General features: G+C 41.9%; 1 protein-coding gene across 1 annotated transcript in view; it reads right to left on the reverse strand.

Moving 5' to 3' along the window:
* DDX46 (DEAD-box helicase 46) overlaps positions 1-13,627 on the reverse strand; it is a 102,839-nt gene that overhangs the window by 16,339 nt on the left and 72,873 nt on the right. The window contains exons 18-19 of the mRNA XM_073649554.1: positions 6,512-6,661; positions 496-729 (exon numbers count right to left, since the gene is read on the reverse strand). Coding sequence (XP_073505655.1) covers positions 496-729; positions 6,512-6,661 — 384 coding nt within the window. The remainder of the gene's footprint in view (positions 1-495; positions 730-6,511; positions 6,662-13,627) is intronic.

The raw sequence follows: 13,627 nt of genomic DNA on the forward strand, positions 1-13,627 counted from the left end.
TGTTCCAATGCGTTTGGCGCTGTACCACTGCCTTTCTCAAAGTAAGCAAACAAACATTTATTTTTTCACCTTGAGAAAGGTGCTGAAACTTACTGGAACAATAAATAACTTTTTTGGAACACAAAAGGCTTCTCATTTATCGCAGCGCGCCATCATCCTCCTCCTCATCTGTAGGCAGTTTTTTCTTGTCAGCCACGGGGCTGCAGCAGCAGTTACACGCATCTACTGGTGTTGTGCCTTCACACAACACTGGCAGCAACAAATAAAAGATATGAAGGTGTTGATGGATTCAGCTTTTAAAGACATGCATGTCCATCTATGAAATTTTAGGGGGGTTGATCTTACCAACACATTCCCTTTAAACATCTCTCCAGATATTGCAGTTTTGGTATTGACTGGTTTTGGCTATGGCATAATGTATAATTTTTTTCTTCATCCATTTGTTTAACAAAAATGCCATGCCTTCTATATTAAAGTGTCAATTATTTTACTCACCTGCGCCTCTGCACCGAGGTTCTTATTTACGCTAAGCTTTTTGGCTAAACGTTTAGCAATTTCCAACTTCTCTGCATTTCCTGCTGTGGGTGTGGCGGCATTAGCCACAGAAGCCCCGCCACCTGCACCACCTGCAGCTCCAATACCGCCAACTGTACTACCAGGTACCCCAGGTCCCGTCATGTCTTTCACCCTCTTCTTAGAGTTGAACATGCTTTCAATTTGTTCATCAATCTGAAATTACAAAATTGAACCAGATCATAAATACAGACAATAACCATGAGCTGAACTTGTATAGCCTGGAATAATACAATACTACCTCTAGATATAAAGAAAATTATATACCGCAGCCTCTCAAGTGACCATGGCCTTATACTAAAGGTCTTTTTTAGGCCAATGTACCTTGGAAAGATTCAATATACAATTCCAGCGATTGTCTAAATCTGCAGGACAGAATGGTGAAAACGCCTAGCCAATCATCATGGGCTTGTATGGATTGACAATCTAGTAGTGCTCTTTTCAATTCAGTACTATATGTTCTGTAGTGCTCCTTTCCTGTGCCCCGATATACCAAAACAAAAGGAGCAGTTTGATATGGTGGAGATTTACTAAGCCAAATGCCTCGGGATTCTGGTGCACACCCTGCACCACATGTGTGTGTTTTAAACACTTTTTGCCTTGCTCACAAGGTAGCACGACTTAAAGTGGTTATGCAGTACTATATATATATATATATATATTTTTTTTTTACCGTGTGCCTAAGAACTAACAGGCAAGTCGTTGCTAACTACCTGGCTGTTCTACCCAGTGATGATCTCTGACGTCACAGAGCAGTCACTGACCACTCCTGCGGCCTCCGCTCATGTCACAGCGGCAGCTTCTCTTCCGCTCTTCTCTTCTGACATGATGTGACTGCCGATGTCATGCTGATTGACAGCCGCTTGCCTGCTGCATTACTGCAGGAGGCCAGCTATCAATCAATCAATAGCAACCACCTGCCTGTTTATTTTTTTTACCTTGAGCCAAAAAAAAACTATTAACCCCTTTAAGGTATGACCATTAGTTACAATTGCACCAAAATTTTGATACAAAGCCAGCCAACTAAGAGGTGGTATAGGCTTAAATTTGGTTAATCTTTAGACACTCAAAACCACTGGGATAAATCTGAATAATTTTAGATTTACTGTTTTACACAAGTAGGGCTGTGGAGTCAGAGTCGGTATATAATGGACCGACTCAGACTCCTAAAATATATAATAAATTGGGTTTAGTAGTTCAGTGCAGGATGTGCTGTAAATGTTTTCAGAAGAATTTGGGAAAGTTATGAAATGTCCTATAAATGTCTGTTCTGTTCCTGATCTAAGGATCACGGCTTTTAGTTGAGATGAATCTGTGCTGCACTTTATGTACATGCTCAGTAGTGAGGCATTGAGATGAATCTGTGCTGCACTTTATGTACATGCTCAGTAGTGAGGCAGTGAGATGAATCTGTGCTGCACTTTATGGACATGCTCAGTAGTGAGGCCGTGAGATGAATCTGTGCTGCACTTTATGTACACGCTCAGTAGTGAGGCAGTGAGATGAATCTGTGCTGCACTTTATGTACACGCTCAGTAGTGAGGCAGTGAGATGAATCTGTGCTGCACTTTATGTACACGCTCAGTAGTGAGGTCGTGAGATGAATCTGTGCTGCACTTTATGTACATGCTCAGTAGTGAGGCAGTGAGATGAATCTGTGCTGCACTTTATGTACACGCTCAGTAGTGAGGCAGTGAGATGAATCTGTGCTGCACTTTATGTACACGCTCAGTAGTGAGATGAATCTGTGCTGCACTTTATGTACACGCTCAGTAGTGAGGCAGTGAGATGAATCTGTGCTGCACTTTATGTACACGCTCAGTAGTGAGGCAGTGAGATGAATCTGTGCTGCACTTTATGTACACGCTCAGTAGTGAGGCAGTGAGATGAATCTGTGCTGCACTTTATGTACACGCTCAGTAGTGAGGCAGTGAGATTAATCTGTGCTGCACTTTATGTACATGCTCAGTAGTGAGATGAATCTGTGCTGCACTTTATGTACATGCTCAGTAGTGAGGCAGTGAGATGAATCTGTGCTGCACTTTATGTACATGCTCAGTAGTGAGGCAGTGAGATGAATCTGTGCTGCACTTTATGTACATGCTCAGTAGTGAGGCAGTGAGATGAATCTGTGCTGCACTTTATGTACACGCTCAGTAGTGAGGTCGTGAGATGAATCTGTGCTGCACTTTATGTACATGCTCAGTAGTGAGGCAGTGAGATGAATCTGTGCTGCACTTTATGTACATGCTCAGTAGTGAGGCAGTGAGATGAATCTGTGCTGCACTTTATGTACACGCTCAGTAGTGAGGCAGTGAGATGAATCTGTGCTGCACTTTATGTACACGCTCAGTAGTGAGGCAGTGAGATGAATCTGTGCTGCACTTTATGTACATGCTCAGTAGTGAGGCAGTGAGATGAATCTGTGCTGCACTTTATGTACACGCTCAGTAGTGAGGCAGTGAGATGAATCTGTGCAGCACTTTATGTACATGCTCAGTAGTGAGGCAGTGAGATGAATCTGTGCTGCACTTTATGTACACGCTCAGTAGTGAGGCAGTGAGATGAATCTGTGCTGCACTTTATGTACATGCTCAGTAGTGAGGCAGGGCTGTGGAGTTGGGAGTCAGGGAAATTGAGGAGTGGGAGGTTTGGCTTACAGGCTCCACAGCCCTGCTAAAAAGACTCTTTTAGTAAATTTGCGCTGAATATACTGTACAAGGCTGATTAGAGGACAGAAATTACTTAATAGAAAGTAATACACAGCTTCCAGCAGGACTTTTGAATGTAAGGACTTGCTTTACCTGCCTTCGTCATTTGCTGTTTTTATTTAATTTAAGTTGATATTGTGAGAATTTTAGAACAGTTATCTAGTTTTCTATAAACTTATGTCCTTAAGTTACTAAATGTTCAACCCATGTGCAAACGAATATTGTAAATTGAAAAACTAGTATACTGTGATTATCATATGCTCCAAAATTCCAGTTTTGCTTAGTAGCTCTGCTATATAATACAGTTCACCATTTTTTCTTATATACAAGTGGAGGTAACTTTAATGGAAACAACATTATTATAATGGAAATAATAACATTATTATAGTTAGTATCAAAAGGTACAAAATAAAGATTTTCAAGATGCAAAAAATTGCCGTATGTTTCGGACTATAAGACGCACCCCAAATCCTTGGGGTGGAAAAGGGTCACAGGAGGCAGGGTCCTTCAAGAAGCCAGCGGAAGTGGAGAAATAGTGCGGACCATGGATGCGGGCAGCCGATGCTCCAGCAGCAGGATCGCAGGGCCCTCCGTTCCCTCCCTCAGGAACCCGGCGACTGCAGCAGAAGAGGTGAGATGCTGCGGGGCCGGTGTCTGGCTGTTAGGCTGGGGGCCTGGTGCTAGGGGCCGGTGTCTTGCTGTGATCGGCGTGGCAGAGCGGTTTCCAGTGCCCGCGGCCATTTATATAATTTTTTTTTAATGTTTTCTGCTTTTACACACAAAAATTGTTTGATTGTGTTTTATTCCACTTTTCGTTCGGCGTTTTTATGAAAACGCATATTTTTTTTGGCTTTTTTTTTTATGGTGCTCACTGAAGGGGTTAACTACTGTGACAATATTATAGATCAGGTTGTTCCGGACGGACGCTGTGATACCAAATGTGTACTTTTTTTTTTTTTACAAAAATAAATATTTAATGGTAGAATTTTTTTTTCTTTATTTTGTGATTTTTTTAAAAATATTTTTACAATTTTACTTTTATTAGTCTGTTGGCAGATATAATGCATTGCAATGCACTAACACTGCAATGCATTATACCTGTCAGTTTTACACAGGCTCTGGGCATGGTCTAAGCAGGCCTCCGTAGCTGACAGATCAGAAGGTCATCATGTGACCTCCTGCTGTCATTGCAATCATTGGACCCCGGAATGACGTTGTGGGAGTGCCAATCGGACGGGAGAGGGAGCCCCCTCCCTCTCACAGCCTTCTAAATGCTGTGATCGCTATTGATCACGGCATTTAGAGGGTTAAACAGCCCCGAGGCGGTGCAGGCACTTCTCCTGGCAGTGACAGCTGGGTGTCTGCCATCACTTAAGCCGAGCTCCCGGCGACAATCGCGCTGGCACAGCTCCTGCGCCCTCATGATTGCCATGACGTACGGGTACGTCCATTTGTGGGAACGCACCGCAAAATATCACGCACCGGTACATCATATGTCTGGAAGCGGTTAAAAATAAAATGAGCATATGCCATATAGTAAGTAAATATTTATTTACTACAGGGTATATGCTCATTTTGTTTTTTTCTTGGATTTTGTCTGTGAAATGGCCACAGCGTGAATGTTTTTTTTTTTTTCACATTGCACGTATACAAGCTTATGCGCCGTATGTATGTATGTATGTATGCATACATATACACATACAGTACTGTACAAAAGTTTTAGGCAGGTGTGGGAAAAATGTAAGAATGCTTTTAAAAAGAGAAACGTTATTAGTTTATTTAGCTTATTTTTTTATCAATTAGCAAAATGCAAAGTAAATGAACAAAAGAGAAATTTAAATCAAATCAATATTTCATGCGACCATACCACATCAACTCTTCCAGGTATACGGGAACACAGTTTTCGAAAGAACTCAGCAGGAAGGTTTTTCAAAATATCTTTGGAGAACTAATCACAGATCTTCCATGGATGAAGGCTTAAGGAAATCTTTCCATCCCTTCATGTCAACAGACTCAATGTCGAGATCAGGGTTGTGTATTGGCCCTATCATCATTTCTAGGGCTCCTTGCTCTTCTTTAATGTCACAGGTCATACATCATAGCAAGACAGTTATACTGCATCAGCAAGGTCTCGCCCAAGCAAAGATTTCAGGTTCTGCTGTTCAAACTCTTTTGAAGAAACATCAAGAATTGGGTAACATTGAGGACAATAGTCAATCAAGAAAACTTTGTGCATCATATAAAAGGCACTTCCCTTCAAAATCGGAAGAGATCCAGCATTGCCATCAGCTCAAAACTTGCAGAAACCAAGGGGACCCAGTTACACCCATCTACTATTTGGGCAAGTCAGGCCAAAATTGATCTTCATGGAAAAACTGCAGCCAAAAACCATACCTTTGACATGGAAAAAAAAGCAAATTGACTCATCTATGCACAAACATAGGAACTGGGGTGCAGAGTCAACATTTGAAATATATGTGGCTGTAACAGAAGGCAGTTAGCTTGCTTCAGGGCTGGAGAGCAGTGCAATAATGAGTGTCTATAGGCAAAGGTGAAGCATGGTGGTGGTGGTTTCTTTCAAGTTTGGAGCTGAATATCAGCAAATGGAGTTGGGAATTTCAGCACAATTAATAGAGTCCTCAATGTTGAGAAATACAGATAGATACTTATTCATAATGCAATACCATAAGGGAGGCATCTGCTAGGCTTCAAATGTATTCCACAGCAGTACATTGACCACAAACATACAGCCAATATCATTATGAACTATCTTCAGCGTAAAGAACAACAAGGAATCCTGGAAGAAAGGATATAGCCCCAACAGAGGCCTGATTTCAAGATAAATTGAGTCTTTTTGGGATTATATGAAGAGATAGAAGGATTTGCGCAGTCCTACATCCAGAGAAGAATTTGGAACAACCTATCCTGTCGAGTTGCCTCAAACTGTGTGTAAGTCTATCTAGAAGAATTGATGCTGTTTTGAAGGCAAAGGGTGGTCACACCAAATATTGCTTTGGTTTAGCCTTCTCTTTTGATCATTCCCTTTACATTTTGTTAATTCATAAAAATAATACTACTAACACTTCTATTTTTCAAAGCATAATGCTATATATATATATATATATATATATATATATATATATATATATATATATATATATATATATATATATATATATATATATATATATATATATATATATATATGTATTCACACACAAACTTACATCAAGCGCAGTGTCCTCCTCATCTGAATCTTGGAGGCCAAGTGCTGCCTTTTGCAACTTTCTCCTTTCATTTGCCAATGCTTGCTCGGTTTCATCAAATTTAAATCCTTTACCAGAAAATCCACTTGTTTTCTTAATCACTTTACCTTCCTTTTAAAAGAAATAATGGAAAAACATAAATGTGTTAGATTTCAAGGGTATGAAGGTTGCTACTATTGAACTTATCAAAAACCTACAAAAAGTCAGGAGTAGAGCGGCCAAGATAAAATAAATTAATCTTTATTAAAGAAATACAAGCAAGATACAAATCACATTGATGGTTCGCTCACATTAGCGTCAAATTGCTCCGATGTGGAGTGAAATTCGCATGTTTCAACTTATGTAATGTGAGTGCAGGATTTTTTTTGCGTATGCAATCCGTACTGTGTTTTTGATATCTGCTGTTGCATACTGAAACTCTGTCATTTAAAGCTAGTTTACAAACTAATAAAGCAATCTTATATACAGATCTAGAAAGACAGATCGATGTCTTGTAGATATTTAATGTCACAAGCCCGCTACGTATAATATAAACTTTCATGTGGCACTAAAGGATGTTTAGCCTTATTTAACCTATTAAATAAATGATTAATAAATAAAAAATGGAGTGGGAAACCCCCCTTTTTTTTATTAAATAATAAGCAAAGGGAAAGCAGACAGATGTGAACTGGTGTCATTATTCTGGGAAGGGGACAATATCCATGGAGCTTCCCAGCCTAGGAATAACAGCTCACAGCTGTCTGCATAGCGTTTACTAGTTCTTAAAAAAGAGGGGACGCAAAAAAAAAAAAAATATTACTAGCAAAGGCTAAGCAGACATTTGTTTACTGATATTAATAGACTGGGAAGGGCAATGGATATTGGCCCCTTCCCAGACTAGCACAGCAACCCTCAGCCGACCCAGAAATGGCGCATTTATTAGATGTGCCAATTTTGGCGCTTAGCCTCTGCTCCTCTCGATAGCCCTGGTGCAGGGGTAATGGTTTTGGGGTTGATGTCAGTTGTGTAATGTCCACTGACAGCAAGCCCAAGGGTTAGTAATGAAGAGGTGTCTGTCAAACACCCCATTACTAAGCCATAGTCAAAAGAAAAACAAACACACACACACGTCCTTTAATTGTAAAAAACACTCCCAGACAATTGTAACATAGTTTTTAAGGTTGAAGGAAGACTAAGTCCATCTAGTTCAACCCATAGCCTAACATGTTGATCCAGAGGAAGGCAAATAAAAAAACCACATGTGGCAAACACCAAGCTCCACATTGGGGAAAAAAATCCCTTCCTGACTCCATACGACAATCAGACTAGTTCCCTGGATCAACGCCCTATCAAGGAATCTAGTATATAGAACCTGTAATATTATACTTTTCAAGAAAGGCATCCATGCCCTTCCTAAATTTTAGTAGTGAATCACTCACTACAACATCATGCAGCAGAGAGTTCCATAGTCTCACTGCTCTTACAGTAAAGAATCCGCGTCTGTGATTATGATTAAACCTTCTTTCCTCCAGACGTAGAAGATGCCCCCTTGCCCCTGTCTCTGGCCTCAGAGTAAAAAGATCAGTAGAAAGGTCTTTGTACTGTCCCCTCATACTTGTACATAGTAATAAGATCACCCCTAAGCCTTCGTTTTTCCAAAGTAAATAACCCCAAGTGTAATAACCTGTCTTGGTATTGCAGAGCTCCCAGTCCTCTAATAACCTTGGTCGCTCTTCTCTGCACCCGCTCTAGCTCAGCTATGTCTTTCTTATACACCGGAGACCAGAACTGTACACAGTATTCTAAGTGTGGTCGCACTAATGACTTTTATAGAGGTAAAATTATGTTCTCCTCGAGCATCTATGCCTCTTAATGCATCCCATTATTTTATTTGCCTTTGCAGCAGCTGCCTGACACTGGCCACCAAACGTAAACTTGTCGTCCACCAATACACCCAGGTCTTTTTCAGTGACAGTTTTGCCCAGTGTTTTACAATTAAGCATATAATTATACATTTTATTTCCTCTGCCCAAGTGCATTACCTTACATTTATCCCCATTAAAGCTCATTTGCCATCAGCCCAAGCTTCTAGTTTACATAGATCCCCCTGTAATATAAAATTGTCCTCCTCTGTATTGATTACCCTGCAGAGTTTAGTGTCATCTGCAAATATTGAAATATTATTCTGTATACCCCCTACAAGGTCATTAATAAATATGTTAAAAAGAAGAGGGCCCAATACTGACCCCTGTGGTACCCCACTGTTAACTGAGACCCAGTCTGAGTGTTTTCCATTAATAACCACCCTTTGTTTCCTATCACTGAGCCAGTTCTTAACCCACATACATATATTTTCCCCTATCCCCATTGTTCTCATTTTATGTATCAACCTTTTATGTGGAACTGTATCAAAAGCTTTTGAAAAGTCCATATACACAACATCCACTGCATTTCCTTGGTCCAGTCTGGAACTTACCTCTTCATAAAAGCTAATTGACAGGAACGGTCCCTCGTAAACCCATGTTGATATTGGGTCATGAGGTTATTCTTCTTCAGATACTCTATTATAGCATCTCTTAGGAAACCCTCCAGGATTTTACCACAGTAGAGGTTAAGCTTACTGGCCTATAATTTCCAAGTTCGGTTTTTGTCCCCTTTTTGAATACTGGCACCACATTTGCTATACGCCAGTCCTGTGGTACAGACCCTGTTATTATGGAATCTTTAAAGATTAAAAATAATGGTCTATCTATGACGTTACTTAATTCCTGCAGTACTCGCGGGTGTATCCCATCCGGGCCCGGGGATTTGTCAACTTTAGTGATTTTTAGACGCCGCCGTACTTCCTGCTGGGTTAAGCAAGTGACATTTAAATGGAGAATTTTTGTCACCACTAATCATGTTTTCTGTCATGCGATTTTCTTGTGTAAATACGGTTGAAAAAAATCATTTAGCATATTGGCTTTTTCCTCATCCTCATCCACCATTTCACCAGACTATTTTTAAGGGGGCCAACACTATCATTTTTTAGTTTTTTACTATTTATGTAGTTAAAGAATATTTTGGGATTATTTTTACTTTCTCAAACAATGAGTCTCTCTGTCTCAATCTTTGATGCCTTGATTTGGTTTTTACAGAATTTATTTAATGCCTCATCACTACCTACTTACTTTAGTTCTCTAAATGCTTTCTTTTTGTCACTTATTGCGCCCCTTACAGCTCTATTTAGCCATAGTGGTTTCCTCCTATTTCTAGCATGTTTATTCCCATAGGGTATATATTGTGCACAGGTCCTATTCAGGATGCTAATAAATGTCTCCCATTTGCTTTGTGTAGTTTTATATGTCTCCGGATATCGTCCCAGTTTACGTCACTAAGATCATCTCTCAACCGTTGGAAATTTGCCTTCCTGAAGTTTAGTGTCCTTGTAACCCCTCTACTACACATCTTATTAAAGGATAAATGAAAACTTATTATTTTGAGATCACTATTACCCAAGTGACCCCTAACTCGTATATTTGATATGCGGTGTGGCCTGTTGGTTAATATTAGGTCTAGCAGTGCTCCCCTTCTTGTTGGCTCCTGAACCAGTTGTGAAAGGTAATTGTCTCTCAAAGTTGTCAAAAACCTATTACCTTTGCTTGAACTACAGGTTTCTGTTCCCCAATGTATTTCAGGGTAGTTGAAGTCCCCCATAATATGAGGGTATTCTCCGCTGCTTCCATTATTTTTGGAGACTTATAACAAACCCCTATCAGTAATTTATTATTTTTTCCCCCTCCCCTTATCTCCACCCACAGGGACTCTACATTTTCATTAGATTCACATATATTCTCACACAAGATGGGTTTTAAGGATGATTTTACATATAAACACCCCCCCCCCACTCGCTTGTTTGTACGGTCATTTCTGAACAGACTATAGCCCTGTAAATTAACTGCCCAGCCATGTCTCAGATATCCCCACCATGCCATAATAATTTTCCAACAAAATTAATTCTAATTCCTCCATTTTGTTGGTGAGGCTTCTGGCATTAGTGTAAATGCATGTTATGCATCTCTCTGTACCTCTATTCCTTTTTACTATATTGACTCTTCTAACCCCACTCCCAATTTCTTTATTTGTGCCCAGGTCACTATCTTCCCCACCTATAAAATGAATACCCTCTCCCCCAATCCCTAATTTAAACACTCCTCCAACCTTCTAGCCATTTTCTCCCCCTGCACAGCTGCACCCTCCCCATTGAGGTGCAGCCCGTCCCTAGCGTAGAATCTGTAGCCAACTGAGAAGTTGGCCCAGTTCTCCAGGAACCCAGACCCCTCCTTCCTACAACAGTTCCTGAGCCACTTATTTATCTCCCTAATCTCCCATTGCGTCTCTGGCATGGCACGTGTTACAGGTAGTATTTCAGAGAATACCACCTTGGAGGTCCTTGCTTTAAGCTTGCAGCCCAATTCCCTGAAATCATCTTTAAGGACCTTCCACCTACCTCTAACTTTGTCATTTGTGCCAATGTGCAACATGACCGCTGGGTCCTCACCAGCCCCTCCCAGTAATCAGTCAACCCGATCAGCGATGTGCCGGACTAGAGCGCCAGGTAGGCAGCACACTGTTCGACGATCCCTGTCTTTGTGACAGATTGCCCTATCTGTTCCCCTAATAATTGAGTCCCCCACTACAAGCACCTGCCTGGCCTGCCCTGCTCTCCTATTTCCCTCTTTACTGGAGCTGACACTCCTCTGGCTTTCAGAGGACATGCCTAGCTGCAACAGTACTACCCCTGTACCGACACCACCCTCATCTGTCAACTTTGCAAACTTATTGGGGTGTGCCAGATCAAGACTAGCCTCCCTGGCATTCTTCCAACTACCCCGCCTTCTAACTGTCACCAAGCTAGATGCCTCACTGTCATGCAGCTCCCTACCACCACCCTCCCCCACATTTACCCCAGTGAGCAGCAGACTCCTTTCCATATTGTCAATGGATCTCAGTGTTGCCAGCTGTTCATTTAGAGCCAGTACCTGGGCTTCCAAACGCACAATGTGCACACATCTCGCACAGCAGTATGCCTCCACGACCGGCTGTTCACGGATTGCATACATGTGGCAAGATGTACACTGGATAGCATTGTCAATAATGGAGCTCATTGTCATCTTTTACCCGTTAAGTAGCAATAAAAATAATTCACAGGGTCTGCCAAAGTCCATAATATTACAGTATCAGCCCACAGCTGTCTGCTTAGCCTTAGCTGGTAATTAAAAATAGGGGGGACCCCACGTCTTTTTTGGGTCGCCCCTTTTTAACAACTAGTAAAGGCTACGCAGACTGCTGTGAGCAGTTATTAATAGGCTGGAAAGGACCATGCATATTGGCCCCTTCTCAGAATAATAACACCAGCTCACAGCTGTCTGCTTACCCTCAGCTGGTTATTAAAAATAAGGGGAACCCACTTTATTTTTTTTCACTTATTTAATTATAAGCTAAATACAAGTACAGAAGACTACTACACGCAAAGCACTGATTATATATCTATCTCACTGACATATTTCTACCTATTCTATTTTAACAGTTCGGGCTGTGAATTTACTGTACTAAGCTGATGAAATGTCAGGTTCCCTTTGAGATGTGTGTGTAAAAATCGGACGGCACATGCATGGATAGTATGCCGTGCGATTTTATTTTTCTTGCAATCATTAACTTGCATTGGCGAGTGCGATCAGATTCTCGCAGAAAATCGCAGCATGCTGCGATTTTTCTTCTCCATCCGATCCAAGCCGAGATAAAACTTGCAGATGAATACTGACTCATTCATTAACATTGGTCCGAGTGCAATGCAATGTTTTCTCGCATTGCACTCCTCCATATTATACGCTAATGTAAGCGAGACCTAAAAATAAGAATGTCAAAACAGAAGGCTAAGGCCCACAAGGAGCCCAATTATAAAAAACTAGATGTTGGCCCGATTCTAACGCATCGGGTATTCTAGAATATGTATGCGGCCGACCGGGCGCAATCAGCAGAGCGTTGTTTAAATTTGCTGCCAAAATCGCTGATTGATCGCGGCCGACATCCGCGACCAATCAGCAAAACGGTGTTTAAATTTGGCGGCAATAACTGATTGGTCGCGGGTGGCGGCCGCGACCAATCAGCGAACCGTGTTAGTGAGGACTGGAGAGCGTGTTTAAATTTGGCGATAAAATCGCTGATTAGTCGTGACCAATCAGCAAAACGGTGTTTAAATTTGGCGCCAATATCGCTGATTGATTGGTCGCAGCTGGCGGTTGCAACCAGCAGAGGGGTGTTTAAATTTGGCGCTAATAATGCTGATTGGTCGCGGCCGTCAGCCTCGACCAATCAGCAGAGCGGCGTTTAAATTTTCCTTCCATATCGCTGATTGGTTGGGGGCGTCGACCGTGACCAATCAGCGTCGTATTAGTGAGGATCGGGGAGCGGCGCTGCTTGTGCAGCTACTTCCGCTGCGAGAAGCCGGGAGAGGAGTGCCTACTCGCAGCAGAAGCATCCCGACCAGCGGCGCCGCTCCCCCGTTCACACTTGCCCTCCGGAGATCAGCGGGCCAAGCCGCTGATCTCCCGACGTTAGCCGCATGGAGGTGAGCGGCGCCGCCTGTCGGGGTACTTGTGCTGCCAGCAGCGGGGAGATGAGCGCCTCGCGCCGCTCATCTCCCCGCTGACCTCCGTCCCGCAGATGAGCCGCTAACGGCCGCCATCTTTTTCTGAAATCCGGCGTCATTGATTGGCCGCGGCCGGACCAATCAGCGATGCGGGATTTCCTGCACGGACGGTAACAGCAATTATTCACCAGATACAAAAGAATGGCTATATTGGTAGGCATGGGACTTATTCTACAGTATCATTTTAAGACATTGGGTTTATTATCTTACTACGACGCAGTGATCCTAAACTTGGAACTCTCCATGAATGTTTATCGTTTCGTATTATGCCTATCTATTTATTAATTTAACCAGTTTTCTTACAAACGTTGGAATTTTTTTCACCACTTAAATAAAAAGAACCTATACAGGTTTGGTATCTGCATACTCATACTGACCTGGCGAATCATATTGCCAGGTCGGTTTTA

The sequence above is a fragment of the Phyllobates terribilis genome, unplaced genomic scaffold (assembly GCF_046119375.1).
Source record: "Phyllobates terribilis strain yellow unplaced genomic scaffold, ASM4611937v1 Scaffold_10__3_contigs__length_209671492, whole genome shotgun sequence".
NCBI lineage: Eukaryota > Metazoa > Chordata > Amphibia > Anura > Dendrobatidae > Phyllobates > Phyllobates terribilis.